This window comes from Primulina huaijiensis, chromosome 1 (assembly GCF_012295235.1).
Source record: "Primulina huaijiensis isolate GDHJ02 chromosome 1, ASM1229523v2, whole genome shotgun sequence".
NCBI classification, from domain to species: domain Eukaryota; kingdom Viridiplantae; phylum Streptophyta; class Magnoliopsida; order Lamiales; family Gesneriaceae; genus Primulina; species Primulina huaijiensis.
The window spans coordinates 25,313,015-25,331,052 of record NC_133306.1 but is presented as its reverse complement, the minus strand read 5'-3'; the positions used below and the strand labels follow the sequence as shown (position 1 = coordinate 25,331,052).

Below are 18,038 nucleotides of genomic sequence, written 5' to 3'. Positions count from 1 at the left end.
TTCCTACTTTTATCATCAGTATCAAAAAAGTTAATAAGCATATAAAAATCTTTGAAAAAGAACAAAAAAAATATTATTTAATACTAATGAACTGTTTAAATATTTCGAATAAGGGGAGATAAGTAATAATTTAATTAGCACAATTTAAAAAATATCATGGCTCAAGTCCTAGTCAATTCATATACATATTTGTAATTGCTCTTGTAATTGTCCATAAAGTTCACTCGACATTTTACCAGTTCTTCTGAATGTTGATTGTTGCCTACTTCTGCTTGATGTCTCTTATTCTCTTTTTCCAATAGTGTCAATTTTAACAATGTTAGTCCTTTAGCAAGCATCTAACTTCACATCCGTTAGGTATTTTTTCTCAAAAAATATGGATTATCTATTAACAGATATGTTATGAGATGACTCGTTTTTTTAAAAAAATCTTGAAAATAGAATAAATCAGAAGCAACTAGTTTGATACCATTTGTTATTATCGAAAGTAATTGAAAACTTATCGAGAAACGAATTTGTAGATCGTTTATAAAACTTAATCGATCAAAGTATAAAGACTTGATGCTATTACAATTAAGAAACAGTTGATGTTATGTTCTTTCTTAGTGAGACTGTGTTTCAGGTATGGAACCATTTTGCTTGTCTTCTGGGTGTTCAACATTTTTTAGCTAGGTTGGGAGGCATGATTTTGCATCAATAATCCATCATTACCACCTTATATCGAATCAAATTTAATCAATCGTAAACATAATATTATCTCACTTTCAATTCAAACATTTTAACACATCAAATCGCATTCATCCAATTAAACGGCACTTAACATGATCCCAAGTTGGTTACCATCAACTCAAGTGCTACGCGGGCTTGCTCATTTATTTGTCATGAAACCAGACATCTTACGAAAATATTATTAAAGTTTATTTTAAAAAAAATCACAAACCTTTTGTGTAGAAGGATCGATAATTTGAAGTATTGTATCATGCTAATCTCATAAATCATCGCATCAAGTTGGATAATTTAATAGTTCGCAACTATTCATTCCTATTCTGTCCAGGAACTAATCAAACCACATCTTCCTAAAAATAGCAGAAAAATATGAAACTCAAAGACAAGAAAAAGTGCTAACCACAAGAACAAAATTACAGCAAAAGAAGGCTCTAATCAGATTTTGTTGAATGCCACAATATCACAGCTTTGGATGTGCTCGTTGCGAGGCTCGACTGTGAGATACTCCTCAATGAGATTATCAACCGAGACGAGATCATCGACTATGGTAAGCATGATCTGCAGTTTCTTGATTCCATATCCAACAGCTACCAATTTTGCTGCACAAGGAGAGAAAAAGTAAAGCTTCAGACAGAAACTACTAACTTGGTTGTCAGCAGGGGAAAAAAAAGAAACAAAAAATGGCTGGAAATATAAAATTGAAGAAGTCATACATGCTCCCCACAAGAGGCCAGGCATTTCAATGCTCCGAACGGCCTCTTCTAGCTTCTTCAGGTCTGTCTCATCATCCCAAGGTTTCACGTCCATGAGAACAGAGGATTTTCCACCTGGATATCCACATTCAATCAGCAAATCTTGAGAACACTAACGAAAGGAGAAATAACACCAATGAAAGGAGAAATAATTTATCCGGTAATTCAATGTCGTAAACTCATGTACAAAAAAGTTGACAAAAAAAACTGATCTGCATCATGTGAACAAGAAATGCAACATTTCCTGTTATCTAAGAACCAATTGCAAAACAATTAACCCAGCACAAAATGACCCTAGAACAATGATTTTTTTATGCTATGCTCATATAATTTTTGCACTATTCTAAACTCACTCTCTTTCTTTTTAGCGGATTTCTTTGCAGCTGCCTCTCTCTCTTCAGCAGCCTTCTTTTCCTCCTCTGTCTCATCACCAAAGAGATCCAGATCGTCGTCGTCGTCGTCACCTCCTGCAGCCTCCTGGAAAAAATTTATATGAAGGCAGAAAAGTGAAACAAGATCCATTAAACTAAAAAATTGAAAATAGATGTGTCATAAGTGTGGAACAGCCCATGCATATCCCAATGGCACCGCCCTCCCACCATCATGCAAGACACGTACAGACGTGTAAAGCAAATTCAAAGCCCCCTTAAACCCTTTGAAAAAGGCACAAAATCACCTATTGAAAAACCTCCTCGGATCAAAGGTCTCATGAAAAATTGAGATCACCAGGAGTCTAAGTGATAATTAATAAAGCTATGTTTTTACAAAAAAAAGCAAGTGTAGGCAGCTTGACATATCCAAAAGGCACCCCTCCCACCATCATGCAACACATGTACAGACATGTAAAGCAAATTCAAAAACCCGTCAAAACCATAGAAAAAGGCACAAAATCACCTACTGAAAACCTCCTCAAATTAAAGGTCACGTGAAAAAATTGAGATCACTGGGAGTCTAAGTAATAAAGTAAGGTTTTTGCCCCCAAAAAAAGTGCAGGCAGCTTGCGTCTGAAATTTCAAAGAAACAATCTGATACAAAACTTACTAATGGTCGACTTGCAACCAATGCATAATAATCTAGGTACAGAGCTCACTAAAGCGCATAGGGGGCCATGGTGAGTGAGGCACAAGCGCAAGGCTTGCCTTGTAGAAGTAGGTTGCACTTGGTATAAACTTTTAGAATTCAAATATACAAAGTAAATTTTTAATAAAATATTACATAATCAAAAATATATTTGAAAAAATATTTAATGTAGGGCAAGAGAGAATTGTAGTTGGAATTGGATACAAATAAATAAAGAAAAATAAGGCAGCATTAACCATAGTTGTCAATGGCGAGGGCCTCAGGCGAAAGGCGCCACCAAGCCAGGACCCTGCACCTAGGGTCATCCCACGCGCAGCGACTCACTAAGTCGAGCTCAGGCACTCGCCTTTGAACTTCACTCAAGCGCACTTAAAGCGTTTTTAATTACTTGTTTAAAACAAATAGCCCAAACCCAAACCCAAACCCAAACCTTGCAACACAACGACCCAAAGCGCCCTTGACAACTATGTCACTAACTAAACTTTGCCAAAAAACAGAAACTATGGTTCTGTTCTGCGCTGATTATTTTTGAGAAAAACGAAGACTGCAACTACTGATGTATGCATAAGTGTTTAGCAAGTGTTATATAGTTATGGGCTTGGATTGATTGGGCTTCAAATAAATTGCTGGACCTGGGTTTCTTTTCATGTTTTTTACAATTATGCACCAATGTATATAAGTTTTTTTTAAGAGATATTTTAGTTTTCATCGCACTATTTTAGATAATCAAAGTAGAGACGTAAAACAAATCAAAAAAGTGTCACGAGATATTGCAAAAGGTTATTATTAAAAGTAGGATCATTATTGAAGAGATTTATTCATCAAATAATAATTAAACTTCTACATGTTTTATTGCATCAAAAACTCGTAAGTTGTATGGATCCTCACTTAGGTGAAATCACAAAGGAAGCCTAAAAATGATATATCAAACTGTAGAAACATATTTATGAAGACCTCATAAATCTATATAACTTTTTCATTACTCACTCATCTTGCTTGTATTCAAAGTTTGCTGTCAAAGCTTTAGCATTTCCTTTTCAATCCCTCAGTTAATTATAACCAAATGGACTGTTAAAGTCTAAAGGCGTCAAACTTCTTAGTGAACGACAGTGGGCACAAAGACAAAGTTCATATTCTTATATTTCTAATAGCCTAATACCCATAATCGTATATATAATTCTTTACATAAACAAGGTTAAAAAGCAGCTACCTTGGCTTCCACAGCAGGAGCATCCTCTGCAGGGGATCGTTGGCCGGAAAGGCTCACTCCGACAGACTTCCCAGGAAAGCTACACAATTATTCATGCCACAAGCACAAAGAGCCAGTCAACTCAATAGAAGATATCATTAATACTGAGCCATAAACTGCATAAGAAGTCAATCTTAAGGAACTTCAGTGAATTAAAATTCTTGGCGAAAACCAATATGGAGATTAAATATATTCTCACATTTCAACAAGCTTAAATATCAAGGTAAACAACTTCCCAACCTTTCCAGGCTTCTTCGAACAATTCTACACAATCTTTTACGGATTAACGATAGCATACCGATAATATAGTCATAAGACCAGGAAAATGTCGACCAAGCAAAGCTAATCCATACAACTATTCCCGTGTATAGATATGTAAATTGAATTGTAGAAAACTTCTTGAACGAGTATTAAAATATAATACTTTCTCCAGAATACAAAACCTTAAAGCCGAATTGGGCAGTCAGCTTTTGTTTTTTCCTAAGATTAGTAGGACGTCTAATCTTTCAATTGTCCATTTTCAATTTATTGATGAATCATAGTTCTTAACAAAAAATAACAAATCATAACAATTGAGGGGTTGAAGTACCTGGGGGCCAGCTTTGCCGATATTGTCTCGTACCACTGACTGGCATTGGGGTAAAGATCTCCACTGGGTTTCTCCGAAATTGCAGCGTAAACCTTAACATCATCTTTCGTAAACTTGTCGCTGATACCCACAGACAAAATTACACAGTCAAGCAAAAATCTAAACGATTTCCACATAAATTGAAAATAAAAGAGGAATATTAACCAGCAGATGTATGATTTTCCGGAGATGAACCCATCGAGGGCCTTGAGGCCGGCTTCCGTGCGCAGGTCTGAGAAAGTGACGGCCATTAATGATCGATTTAGAGAGAGAAGGGAAGCTCTTGAGACGGAAGAAGGGGAGAGGGAGAGGGAGAGGGGAGAGGGAGAGGGACTAGAAGCGAGGGCAGCCGCGGGTTTATATATTGGATTGATTGAAAGCCCTATATCGGTAATCGAGGATCGAGATAACTTACGGCATGTTTTTTTTTTTTTTTAAAAAAAATATCTCTCGGTTTGATTTCGATTTTTTTTAAAAAAATATCTAAATTGATTAAATCTATATTTATTTATATATTCAAAAATATATTTAATGGGTCTTGACTTTAATTTTTTATTTTGTAATAGGTTTTAAATATATAATACCTGATTTTATTATAGGCCTAGCCTAACAAGAAAACACATTTCATCATTTCACGATTGAGATTATTTCAACTGAAAAATGTTGTAATCATCGTTTGAAAAAAAAAAATTGAAAAGTTTTTTCTTTCATAGCTTATTTTATTAATCGGTTCGATTTGTTTGGTGGTAATACAGAAAATCAATAGGTTCGATTGGCAGTGAAAAAAATCGGTTTGCTTCTTGGTTTTGGCAATTTTGGTTTGATTAGTTCGGTTATAACTGCTTGCACACCTCTACTCAATCGTGAGACCAATTGATTCGATCTATATAAAAAATAATATTTTTGACATAAAAAAATAATATTTTATCTCGAGCTAGATCGGATCGCAGAGTCGTCTTCTAAAATCAACTCGTAAAACAGTCTCATAAGATTTTTTTTTATTTTTTTCTTCCGTCTTTATCATTCTAAATTTTAATTTTCACATTACTCCCTTACGTTGTGGGATTTGGATATCGTATAAAAAGAACATAATGAATTAAAACATAAGTAGGTATTTTGTGAGATAGTCTCATATATATTTATTTGCGAGACGCGTCAACCCTATCTATATTTATAATAAAAAATAATTTTGACATAAAAAGTAATATTTTTTTATGGTGACGCAAATAGAATCATTGTATCACAAAATTAAACTGTGAGACATTCTCACATTAATTTTTGTGTTAAAACATTTAGATAGTAAAATAATCTATAAATTAAATTATTGAACAGATGAGCTTAGAATTGAGGATGATGTTAAATGTACATTCAATATATTATATATCGATATTTACATCAATTATATAGTAAGATTTACTATTATATATGAGATTTTATATTTGATATATCATAAGATTTTAACAAATTGAATTTTGTATTGATTTTTTTTTTTATGATATAAGATTTGATGTACAAATATTAATATGCATGCAACATCACTTAATATTGTGTGAGACTTAAATAGGAAACAATAAATATCTTATTATTAGCATGAAACGATGTCTATAAAAGACAATTTAAATTGTGTATATATAATATATATATTTTTAAAATTTTTCTCTCCAGATTATAATATATTTATACTTAGTATTCGAATTTTGGTTGATCTATGTTATTAAGAAAGTAAGAATTCTGACAAGTTACTATATTTTTTAAAACCATTTTCATGCTTCCAACATTGGAGTCCTTCATATTTTCATGAAAATTTAGAAATGATAGAAATCAACTAAAAAACCACCACAAAGAACTACCAAAAAATTTAAGATATGGTTATTCTCATCTTTTAAAGATAAATTTTACATAAATTATTAAAATAATTTTCAAAAAAAATATGTGTAAATTTATATGGTATAACACATAATACTCACATCCACCATGTGTGCTCCAACTATTAATGTAAGATAGTGGTTTTTTTGAATTATTATCTCGCTTCTCAACGAGTCGAATATTAGTAATAGTATCGATTTCCAAAATATCAACTCAAGCGATGATCAACACATACATGCTATGAATGCACATGCAGAAAATAAAGAACTTAAAGTATTTACGTGGTTCAACCACAATAACGCCTTCAACCACGGAAAAAAGTCGCCCTTGTTTTATGGATCTTTCACAATATATAGAGTTTACAAAACAAGATTTTGTGCGAACGAGAATTTCAATCAAGGCTTTTTCCCCTCGATATTTCTAATCTCTCTCAACTCCCGTGTATCTCTGTTTCACTCTATGTGGGTGTGAATTCTCTGATGCCGAATTAATGAATGAATCTTCCTCTCTTTCTTTTCTCCTGATTCTCCCACACACACACACACACACGTGTTGCACGAACCAGTAACTACCCCTTTCAATTAGTTAACAACCGTTAACCTCCATCACTTCTGCCCCTCACAAACAGGAGACAAAGCCTATTATGATTCATGGAAAGGGCCAAGGTTTTAGGCACAATTCTAACAGATAGGGGCGGGATTTTGGTTTCCAGATCTTGAAGTTAATCGATTTGCTTTTGATTTACACAATCAAATATACATTGATCCATATCTCACGACGTACATTGTGGTCCCTCATCAAAATGCAATTTCAAGATTGTCGTTAGCCACGTCCACTGACTAAATGAATTGGTACTGAACAATATATATAGATTTGAACAATCACAATAATCGGTACCTGAAAGTTTTTAAGACTAATTAAATCTTTACACCCTCATACAAGTGTCCACTGCTGAACTTTTTACAACCTTTTACATTTCATAAAGCACCAAAACAGACGGAATATTGCGACCTTAATGTTAAGCGCAATCTTATTGTTGATTCATTCAGTTTGGATTTTGTACAAATAGTGATCATCTTTCTTAGAATGCTGGAAAATCAATATTTCTATCTCAAGTATATGTATAGGTCGAGTTTCAAGTTAAGCTACAGAACTTCGTGCCTTATTTAACTCTTTACTATCTCTTTACTATCTAACACTATTAAATTGACTTTATCTTTATTTTCCTTACAACCTCTGAAATATAATTTCATAAAGAAGAAAAGATTGTTATTTTCAGCTATTCAAACTATTTGAATGTTTTGAGCTAGATCGATCTATACAAATACTAGTTCAATTCAAATATAATCAACACAACAACTCAGATTGCAGCGTTGATCGAGTTCGGATTTGGTTGTGTGCACTACTATCATAGACATGCAAACCATCTGCACAATACATGATTTAAGAAAAAATCTAAACTGAAAGTTTAAAGAGTTCACAAATCAAGCAGTTAGCATTCATAAAATTCTGGTTCGATGCATATCCCCAACTTAAAACATTATAAATCCAAGTGCTTGAAAGCTGCGCAGACTGCTTAATTTTATTATACAAACCACAGTGGTAAGATAAAAAAAAAGTGAAATCAAGAATCACCAATGTGCTTTGAATTCTTGAACTTCCTTGAAATTCATCCATGGCTGACTGCACAACTTTATTCTACAAACCAAGTAGTGAGATAGAAAAGTAGTCAAATCAAGCATCACCCACATGCTTGAATTCTTGAACTTCCTTAAAGTTCATCCATTGCTTCACCCAAACCTTAGCCTCATACACTTTCTTCTTCCCTCCATCGGCTGCCTCGAGGGTTATGTGGTACATGGTCCCTGCAACTACTTGCTGCTTCACATTCTTTACGTTCTTGAATTCCAACAGTGCGTTCTGAAACCTTTACGTTAATCGATTTAAACCAAAGCTATGTAAACGAAATTGGATTCATGACGCTAGTTCGGCTCATACAACTGATCTTTTTTATAAAGCAATTATTAATTTGAGCTATTGGTGCTCCTAATTTAGCGAGAATTATGCAATGCTTGTTGAAATGATTTAGCAGAAGTCTGATTAACCTTCTGATTCCTTTCAAAATCAAATCTGAGGTGCCCTATCTCAATTATCTCCCATTTTCGCACCAATAGAACACTCTGTTACGAAGTTCACAGATTTACCCAATAACAATGCGATAAAAGAGGTGCTTACGGCCAAACTATCACATTTTCCATCAAAATCTTCAAATGCGCTATTACAATCTTAAACCTAAAAAGGTATATAAAACCCTAAAACCATAATTCTTACAAAAAAAAATTAAAAATGTAGGATGGAACGCAAAATTGGGTCGCACAAGATGAAAATCCAACGGAAAAAAATCGCAAAAGACAGTAATTTCACACCAAAAACGACCAGAAATTCAGTAGACAAAGAGGAAGGAGAAACCTGCTTCTTGTTGTGCTCTTCCACGGCGAAACGCGCGAGATCTTCGATCTCGATGCTGTTCTGAGATCCTTCACACTGCCGAATATTTCCCGTAGCCGCCATTTTGCGAAATGATTTGCCTCTTATCTTCTTCTTTTTTTAAAAGATTATAATAAAATGCTTTGCTTCTTCTCTTGTACCATAGGAAACGGTGGTATTTATAGGAGGGGGGGAGAGAGGTGTGCTGTCCAATGAACTTTGTTTTTCTATACCCAAACGCGCTGGGAAAACGTGGTGCTGCCATTTGCCTCACTTTTCTAGTTTAAGTTCCTTCTTCTTTCTTCTTTTTTTTAAAAAATATTTTTGGTGAGAAAAAGTCAATTTTTGTAAATGCAAAAGTACTAAATATTCGGTGCGGGTATCGATCGCATGCATCTTGAAAATTATATTCAATAGTGATAACTTCGGGCCCGCACAAGCCCCATGATAAATCCGAAAGGATGCTGCAGTGGTGGTAATGAAGTTTTTGGCGAAACAAAAATGATGCGTAAACTGTGAAACCTCGACGCCTTTTTTTTGAATATAAGAAGAGAATTTCCTATCTAATTTAACTATTAACTAGACTTCGTGAATTAAAGCCCAATTTGATTTCGAGGCCCAATGGTCGAGTTATGTGGCCCAAAGACTCCAATTTCATTTCAATCTACGAAACAGAAAGTTCACCATATGTCGAGCTTGGCGTTGCAGAGATGGAGGTTTCTGCGAAGAACGAATCGCCGTTGCCGTCGAATGACATGAAAGCTCTATTCTCTCTCTACTTCAGATACTTATACAACCGCATGCGCACCTTGTTCTCCATTTCGATCAACTGCACCAATACTCTTCTTTCAAAAGTGGCCAACATATATGGCTACTCGGGACGAGGTCGCCGGAAGACCTGCCTTCCCCTCCCTTTACCTCCTATCGCTGCTGCTGCTTTACCCGAACGATCTTCCGTGTAAGGTTTTATGATGACTATACATCAATATTCTTCTGTTGATTTTTGGTTGAGCTGACAACATTAAGCTTTTCCACTTACTAAATACAGAGCGTTTTTTTTTTTTTTTTTTTTTTTTTTTTTTTTTTTTTTTTTTTTTTTTTTTTTTTTTTTTTTTTTTTTTTTTTTTTTTTTTTTTTTTTTTTTTTTTTTTTTTTTTTTTTGTCATTTTATATTGAATGATCACCTATTCCTAGTAATTTGTGATAACTGAATTCAGTTGAAGAACATCGATATTTGAATTGTACGTGTGAGAATTTGTGTTACCGGAAACTTTCTTGTTCACCAATGCTAGAAAATCATCGAATCCGTAAAACATGTTCTTATTTCTGTTAGCTCTGTAAATGGCAGGATCATAGTGGTTGTTTTATATTAGGTATTCAAATGGAGCAAATGTAATGTGACTGTGTGCGCAAGTGTGGATAATATTTATAATCAACATGCAGTGCTATAACCGAAGGGCATAGAATTTTTCATGTACTGGAAGATATTATAGAGCACACACTTCGAAATTTGCGAAGCATCCAGGAGAATTTAGGATTTTGGCTATCCAAAGCCGAGGTAAGCATGAATAACGTTATTGGCACGGTGGGAACTATTGTTTTGCTTGGGTTACATTTTGTCCTGAGCTTGATACAACTTCATGTTTCAGAGTTCAGATGTTCAGAAAGCATACTTTATGATTTGTGAACGAGGGCCTTACGCCTTCATTAGTGGTTCTTTCAAACTGATACGTGATTGTGTTGCTGATGGTTCTGGAATGCAAAATCTCTATAGTTCAGCTTCTTCTCATATATCTGAAAGGATACATGTGCTGACCAGTTTGAGATACTTTTTGGCTACGTTTTTGGCTGAGGTTTGTTATTTCTAGATTGAAGGCATTTTTATATTTTTCCGTTGAAGTCATTCTTTTTTCAGAAGTTCTCCAGTGGTAAACCTTTTGTTGCTTCCTCTGCCAGTGTAGTCATTGAATTTTCTTTTTTTAGATTAGAAATCTACATAATCAAAATCTGAATTTTGAAAATTTTTCTCTCCCTTATCAAGATAGCAAATTTGAAGATTTCAATTTCGTTTTTGGTGTACCATGTCCTACCATTATCCGAGAAACCTAGGACCTACACCATGCTGACAAAGAACAAAATTAAATTATTTTCCTATCCATCTTGAATTGATTTAGTCGATAAACATTGTTTGTTTACCTATTTTTTGGCCATCAAGATATATATATTATCACCAGTTAAAATTCATAGGTTTATGTGGAGGTTGACAAAATTGGAGAGGATTTGGTCAAGGATTTGGAAAAATCATTGCCAACGTTACTGGTTGCTATCAATGATATATTTTTTAAACTAGAGGCATCTATCGGTCATTTTGATGCCAATCGTCAGGTACCGGATATCTTTCATTATTGAAATAATGTTTCTCATCTATTCCTTGTGCGGATCTGTTGTATGTGTCCCACATCTGATAGATAATAAAATATTTGTCAAATTAAGGGTTTCCAAGTTTTTCCTGTGACTGCGCATGCAGAGTGGCTCATCTGTTGATGGTAGCTTTTCTGTCCCTCTGATGTTTACAAAACTTCCAGAAGTAAACCAAGAAGGTTCTCAGTGGACAGCTTGTGAGACAAGAGATGCAATAAGCTTGATTTATGAGAATCTACACAGATTGAACTCTTATTTATCGGTGCTTGTAAGATTTATTCCATAAATGTTTTGCTGATGTGAATAATACTTAGTCGTGTTCATCTTTTAATTTGTTCTTGATCTCCAATATTCTGTTGCATGCAGACACCATCTACTAGGACTTAATGTATGATGCTAACTGACAAATTATTTTTAGTCTGCAAGTTAATGTAATGCCATACTTTAGGTGGCATTGCTATACTCTTGACCGGAGGAAACAATTACCATAGGATTTTGAATTTTGAAATTGTTATTGAATTATTCAAATAATTGTTGTATGCATCAGAACTCGAAAGCTTAGAAGTGATATTTACAAATAGTCTAGTTTCATATCTATATATGAATAAAGATGGTGTATGGTGCCTAAACTTGTTCTTGCCGCCATATCAGCAGCATTATCCATTCAGACAGACTAAGATGCGGCATGGTAGCATTTTGTTAAATGTCCCACATTCACTTGATGTTAAATGTCCCACATCGGCTGGATTAAGTCCTTGGGAGTTGTATATATAGACTTGGACAATCTTCCTTCTTGAACTAGCTTTTGGGGTTGAGTTAAGTTCAAGTCTAAATCTTAACATATTATCAGAGCTCAGACCCACCATTATGTGTTGGACTGCCCTATAAGCCACCCAATCTTTAATAATTCATGCTCCAGATGTTCAATCCTAGACGTGAGAGATTGTGTTAAATGTATCACATCCGTTGGATGTTAAATGTCTCACATCGGCTGAATTAAGTTCTTGGAAGCTGTATATATAGACTTGGACAATCTTCACCCCTTGATCTAGTTTTTGAGGTTGAGTTAGGTCAAAGTTTCAAATTTTAGCACATTTGAACTGATTCTAGCACAAGTCCTTTGAAATCATCATGTAAAAGTTCCTTGCAATATCATTGGGAGTGAGTAGCTTGTAGACATGAGCGTATAAAATATTTCTCGCATTCTTATTGGAAGTTAGTAGCTTGTCAACTTACAAATGCATTCAATTCGATCCAACTAGGTTTCAAAACACTCCAAGCCGAAGAAAGTAACTCTGTACTGGATGCGATATAGCTGTGGGGCATTGGGCTTTTCTTTTTGTTCGATATGGATTCTACGCCACAGTAAGTTGATGGGAAGCTCTGACATTGACAATTGGATTCGTGAGGCAACGGATTCTACCATAAGCTTTTGGAAAGATCATGTAGAGCAACCGGTAAGATTTGTTGAAGGGCCTCCACCTTAGTATTGCTGACATCTCTTCTTTGCTATATGCAGGATGACTGTTGGATATGCTTCCTTTCCCCAATTTTTAGTGGTGCTGATGTTTCTGAATGAGTTTTGGTTCAAAATTTTTTCAAACTTTGGCCTGTTACAAAAATGTAGGTCTCGGATCTCCAGAACAAGAATCTGGCAGATAAAGAGAAAATAATTTTCTAGTCGAGTTCAGTTATGAATGTGCTATGATTTAAGTTATCTGTCAAGAATATTGGAGTGATCGATGACTTTGGATGTAAGATTAAGTAATGGATGGAGCATGGCCAATCATAAATTTTTTAGTATCATGGATTGTGATGCTTTGGTACGCATAAGATTGAAGCTGACTATAATGTAACTCAATCTTATGACGATGCTTGTTGTTGCATTAAATGGAATGCAATGTGATTTACATTGACACAGGGAGTGAATACAACAATTGAAAATATGACAAGACTTTGTCGTTATGGAGAAAAAAGGCTTTGTTGTGAAGTGATCATTATGAAAAACACAATCCATAAATGCTATTTGTGTGTTTATGGGTGGTTAAATTGTTGTATATTCTATTCTGAGGCTGCCGTTTTTTCTTTATCCGCACATTAAATTGCCAGTTTCACATTGCATGCCCCTTAGTTGCTTTTGCTATCTAAATTCACTTTTTGTTTGTTTTTCTTTTTCCTTTTTTGGGTGGTTAATTACTGGTGTCCATTTCCATCCTTCTAATTTTTACACAATTCTAAATTCAATTTTTGCTTTACATTTTAAAATTAGATTCTTTCTATAAGAGACGAGCTTTTTGAGACCTTCAGAAAAAGGCAAAAAGGTGTGATGGAACATGCAGAGGTTCAATTGACTGCTGACTCTCTACATAGGTAGCTGATTGAATACTTAGTAGCCATTTAGATGAATTTCTGCTATCGGGTTTTCTGATGTTACAGTTACATCCTAATTCCCTTATTGAAAGTGTTTGGATTCGCAATAATTTTACAGTTTTTATGAAGATGCTACCATCCAAGTGGAATTGTTTTTTGTTATATTTATCTACTCAACTTTGTTAGACTGTTTTTCTTGTGTGAGAGATTTGTTTTTATGCGGTATGGGGCTTTGTCACGTTACAGTACATGTGTAATTTCATCAATCGCATTTCTATGCATGCGGGTTTGGGATTCTCAGATAGAGCTGCAGAACCTTGTTGCCATCCTCTTTTTTACTATGCTGTTTTTAGCATGAATCTGATTTTGTCGTACCTTCATGGTTTATTTATTGCATTAATCATTATGCCATCCAAACATTTTCACTTTTGACCTACATCCACTTGTACTTGCTTTCTGTTTACAGAATGTTGCTAGCTTTCAGTGAGCAGACAGTTGGGAAAAAGTTTCCGAAGAATGCTTCTGATCAAGAAATGCTTGAGATTGTAATGACAAGGTAAAATTTCCTTGTGGCCTGTGAAAATGTTTATTATTATGGTTTTAAACTATGGTGTTCCCTGCTAGAAACATTTTCCACAACACGCTCTGATTTTGTAAAGGCAGAACTTGGAAAATTTGTCATATATTTTTTTATTTTTGAGGTGTGTGTAAACTTTAATTTCTTGACTCCAATTTTGAGACATTATTGTGTTGTAAAGCAAGTGTACAGATTATGTCACCATTATGTCAAAAATCTATTTTATGACTGGTATTGACTGTTTGATTGTTAAAAATAGTTCACTATTTTACGTATTTGAATAGAATAGCCTGAAAGTTTTATTTAATTTTTTCTCATCGATGTTGAGCAATATCACGCAGCATGAGCATAGGTTTCAATATCGTCTCTTCTATTATTCAGAGCCTACTGTTTTTTTTAACAAGTTGTAGATTTTTCTCAGTTACCTACTGGTTTATGATTTTTGTTCCAGTAACTATTAGTTTGAATATTTTTGTTGTCAAACAAACTTTTTAGAGAGTACTCAAGCTGTTTTATAAATATTCATGAACATTTATTTATAAAGCATGAGAATGCACATCACTTGAGCTTGAAAACTTGTGATTTGCAAAATTTCAAATGAATGGTTCAGACCTGACTACTTAATAGCATCTGTAATAAGCATTTCGAAGAAGATTCAAGTAAAAGAACTAGTGGTAGTTCATATGTAATCTGAATTCAGCAATATCATCCAGCATTTGCCTAGAAAAGTTGAAAGTTTCTTTTTTATTGATGTGGCCATCACAATGACAATGTGATAATGGTGTCTTTACCTTGTAACTTTTTGTATCTGTGCATGTCCACGAGCATTCAGAAATTTGCTTTATGTTGTATTTGTTGGAGATCGTTTGCTGCTGAATGAAATACTTCAGGACTTGAAAATTTTATTATTCAGGTATGAGAAAGAACTTATGCATCCAATCCAGGGTCTTGTGGGTGGAGAGCTTGTCCGCGCTCTTCTTATCCAGGTCTGATACCTGATTTTAGTGGCAAACAGTAGTTATTGTTTTGTTGCATGATATGACTTTCTTCTTTACAATAGGTCCAGAAGCTAAAATTGGACATTGACGAGTGAGTTAAACTGATATCTTTTAAATAATGTTTGGCTGCTTGAAAATTGCCCCTTATTTGTGTTTTTATGACAGAGCAATGCTTGAGCTTGACCAGATCTTGAGAGCCAACGAAATTAACTTTGCAATTTTAGCTGCATTACCGGCTTTTTTTCTCTCCCTCATTCTAGCCATGTTGGTGCGTGCATGGTTTAAAAAGGTAAATAATTTAGCTCTAATTCAGTAAGACTTATTCCAATTTTGTATCCGGAAATTATTATCAGGTTGCTCACTTGATTATATGCTTTTCCCCTAATAAAACTATATAAATGCATATGTTTTCAGAATAACTCTTCTTTAGTTAACGCATGGCAGCATAAGTAAAAAAACATTGGAAGAATTATCTCATATGCATGTTGTGTATGAGAACTGAAATGATACTTTTCAGTAATTTGATTTTTTATTGTCTTGTATTAGGACACTAGAGCTGAAGGTAGAGGAAGAGTTGCTCGTATTCAGAGAAGGCTACTGCTAGTGGAAATTGAGAGAGCTATTGTGCAGCTTCAGCGTTGCGAAGATCAAGGATTAGTATGTATTTTCATTATTGAGTGTTACACTTCCTAACACATTTGCTTACTCAGCACGATAATTTAACAAACTATAGTTTTATTTTAGAGCAAACACGGCATATCAAGGTCTTTCCAAACCAACAAGTTACTTGTATTTCATGAAATCAAACATGAGTATTTTCCATACACTGAATGTGTATTTACGATATCTACCTGACGATATAATTGGAGCCTACTCCTTTAAGATAACTTTCCTTGCGTCACTTCTAATAATGATAATGCTCACTATGGTACATATACAAATATTCTCTCTTACATGTTTATAAGCATAAGATACATCTAGCTGGAATTTTAGTTAAATTTTTTGTCTTGCATATCACAGTTATGGAGGTGTTTGGCTGTTTGCACCTGCTTGTAAGGGAAGCCACATATTTCATTAGAATAGTTTCTGCCAGAATTTTTTGTGTCATGCCTTTAGTTACAATGTGACGCTCCAATTTCAGAGCATTCATAATTCAATTATCTATAGGTGCTGGAAGTACTTCTAAAGTATTATTGGTGAATTTTATAGGAAAAAGATGCTAAATGCATGTATGGTCTGGTATTGTATTTTCTTGATTCCCTACACTGTGCAGTGGAGAGGCAGGCAAAATCCACTGGTGAATGGATATGGTCAGTTCCCTTTAGACCTCAAGTTTTGCGTGATATCCCCAGATCTTTCTCTAACACGTTATCGTTGAAATAGTTCATCTTCTTTCTTTTTGCATTTTCCATCATTTGTGAGATAATTAGAGGAAAGAAATGAAGGGGAGAGGGAGCTTAGCGGGGCTGATTGGTTTGTTGACTAATAGCTAACCTTATGTTGTTATCTCTTCAGTTTGAGACAGGACATTGTTGATTTGGCAAATCCAGGTCTTCAAACTGGGTATAAGCTCAATATTATGTCGCAGTTGAAGGGTGTGTATGACTGCTTGCTTCCATCCTCTATACGCCAGTGATTTTACTAGATGCCATGAGAATCCTGCACATTTCAAATGGACGCGGTTGACATTTGGATAAAGTTTTGTTGCCTCATTGGTATCATCTTTTAAATTATTGTACCGTTATGACATTGAGTTCACTTTAAATGCATGCACATGATTCTCGGCGAAATTTTGTTATGTTTGTATCGTTTTTAAGGTTTTTGAAACATTCAATGGCCATCTTAGCTTCATTTTAGAATTAGAGGGTGTTCGTTATCTACATTTAGATATACACCTTGCAATGTCTAGTATCGTTTGTTTGGAAATTCTTCTTGTTATAGTAACAGGCTAATTAGAAATTTTTAATCACGTGAACAAAATTTATTCTAAAATATAGGTCTTTTAGCCTTGCTTAATTACCTGATTTTGAATTTGAAATACGATCTTATGGATCATACTAATTAATCATACTTCTTATCAGAGAATTCAAATATATTTGAATTTTTGTAAAATACCCTGAAGTAAAATGAATTTCGTTTTTTTTTATAAAAATGATAAAATCACACATTTCTAATACACAAATTAATAATTGAGCTTAAATATCGGATGATTGCTCACTCCATTCTTCTCGAGCTGCAAATTTTTACTTCAATATAAACGAAAGCACAAATTCAATTTCTACCCAAATTAGCATGCTTCAGTAATTTATAGAGATAATATCATTTCCTCTCCTAATCTACTTTTAGAATCTCCTCGATCATACAATTTCGAATCAGATTTCGGATTCCCAATTTCCCCATGTTCATTTCTTTTCTAAACACGATCAATTATTAAAAATAGACCCAATTTCCCAATTCAGGCTAGAGTTCTTAAGCTAAATTTCCACACTGGCCACTTCAACTTTTGGCCAAAAAGCAAAGAACCATCGAGCAGTTGCTCGCGTATGCCCCTAACGTGTCAGCTCTTGTTGCACTTCGCATAGTGAGTTATTTTCAGGGAAGTCGAACCCAATTTCAAAGCACTTTATATACACCCATTACGCAATTGCTTAATTTGCTTGCAAGCATAAGATGAACTTTTAAGATGAATCTGCCGTAAGGTATGCCCATTCTCTACTTGCTCAGTTTGGAATTAGAATTTCTAGAAATTGTGCTTGCTAACTTCATAAAACTTTTATATTAACCATTCTTCCATTTTCTTAGAATCGATTGGTGCTACCTATCATTCCAATTATTGATGATGAATCTTAAATGGCAATCATTATCTTGTCTTCGAGCGTTGCCA

At 34.4% G+C, this 18,038-nt stretch overlaps 3 protein-coding genes across 4 annotated transcripts; 1 reads left to right on the top strand and 2 right to left on the bottom strand.

Annotated features, from left to right (window-relative positions):
* Positions 1-960: 960 nt before the first annotated feature.
* Positions 961-4,788, bottom strand: LOC140988435 (elongation factor 1-beta 2-like). Its single transcript, XM_073457448.1, has 6 exons — positions 4,601-4,788; positions 4,397-4,516; positions 3,769-3,847; positions 1,832-1,955; positions 1,440-1,553; positions 961-1,325 (listed from the first exon to the last, which is right to left on the bottom strand). Exons 1-6 carry the CDS (start codon positions 4,684-4,686, stop codon positions 1,162-1,164), a joined length of 687 nt encoding a protein of 228 aa, XP_073313549.1. The 5' UTR covers positions 4,687-4,788; the 3' UTR covers positions 961-1,161.
* A 2,988-nt stretch (positions 4,789-7,776) lies between these two features.
* LOC140988427 (cysteine proteinase inhibitor-like) lies at positions 7,777-8,988 on the bottom strand. Its single transcript, XM_073457442.1, has 2 exons — positions 8,771-8,988; positions 7,777-8,221 (listed from the first exon to the last, which is right to left on the bottom strand). Exons 1-2 carry the CDS (start codon positions 8,870-8,872, stop codon positions 8,036-8,038), a joined length of 288 nt encoding a protein of 95 aa, XP_073313543.1. The 5' UTR covers positions 8,873-8,988; the 3' UTR covers positions 7,777-8,035.
* A 417-nt stretch (positions 8,989-9,405) lies between these two features.
* On the top strand, positions 9,406-16,944 carry LOC140988420 (protein DGS1, mitochondrial-like). 2 transcript variants are annotated; one of them, XR_012177329.1, is made up of 14 exons: positions 9,406-9,746; positions 10,232-10,346; positions 10,438-10,641; positions 11,036-11,173; positions 11,316-11,477; positions 12,472-12,666; positions 13,479-13,579; positions 14,046-14,135; positions 15,070-15,142; positions 15,217-15,245; positions 15,320-15,443; positions 15,701-15,811; positions 16,183-16,464; positions 16,670-16,778. XR_012177329.1 is itself a non-coding variant. In XM_073457436.1 (14 exons), exons 1-14 carry the CDS (start codon positions 9,421-9,423, stop codon positions 16,788-16,790), a joined length of 1,890 nt encoding a protein of 629 aa, XP_073313537.1. In that variant the 5' UTR covers positions 9,406-9,420; the 3' UTR covers positions 16,791-16,944. The 2 variants fall into 2 exon arrangements, 1 of the variants encoding a protein (XP_073313537.1); XM_073457436.1 differs by having other exon boundaries at positions 16,364-16,464; positions 16,670-16,944.
* Positions 16,945-18,038: the final 1,094 nt, after the last annotated feature.

Coding starts and splice junctions, on each gene's coding strand:
- LOC140988435 (XM_073457448.1), bottom strand. CDS start 4,686: ATGGCCGTCACTTTCTCAGACCTGCGCACGGAAGCCGGCCTCAAGGCC. Junction 3,848..4,396: donor TCGGCAAAGCTGGCCCCCAG/GTACTTCAACCC, acceptor ATAATTGTGTAG/CTTTCCTGGGAAGTCTGTCG. Junction 1,326..1,439: donor TGGCCTCTTGTGGGGAGCAT/GTATGACTTCTT, acceptor CTCCTTGTGCAG/CAAAATTGGTAGCTGTTGGA.
- LOC140988427 (XM_073457442.1), bottom strand. CDS start 8,872: ATGGCGGCTACGGGAAATATTCGGCAGTGTGAAGGATCTCAGAACAGC. Junction 8,222..8,770: donor AAGAGCACAACAAGAAGCAG/GTTTCTCCTTCC, acceptor TAAAGGTTTCAG/AACGCACTGTTGGAATTCAA.
- LOC140988420 (XM_073457436.1), top strand. CDS start 9,421: ATGTGGCCCAAAGACTCCAATTTCATTTCAATCTACGAAACAGAAAGT. Junction 11,478..12,471: donor ACTCTTATTTATCGGTGCTT/GTAAGATTTATT, acceptor CGATCCAACTAG/GTTTCAAAACACTCCAAGCC. Junction 12,667..13,478: donor AAGATCATGTAGAGCAACCG/GTAAGATTTGTT, acceptor TTTTAAAATTAG/ATTCTTTCTATAAGAGACGA.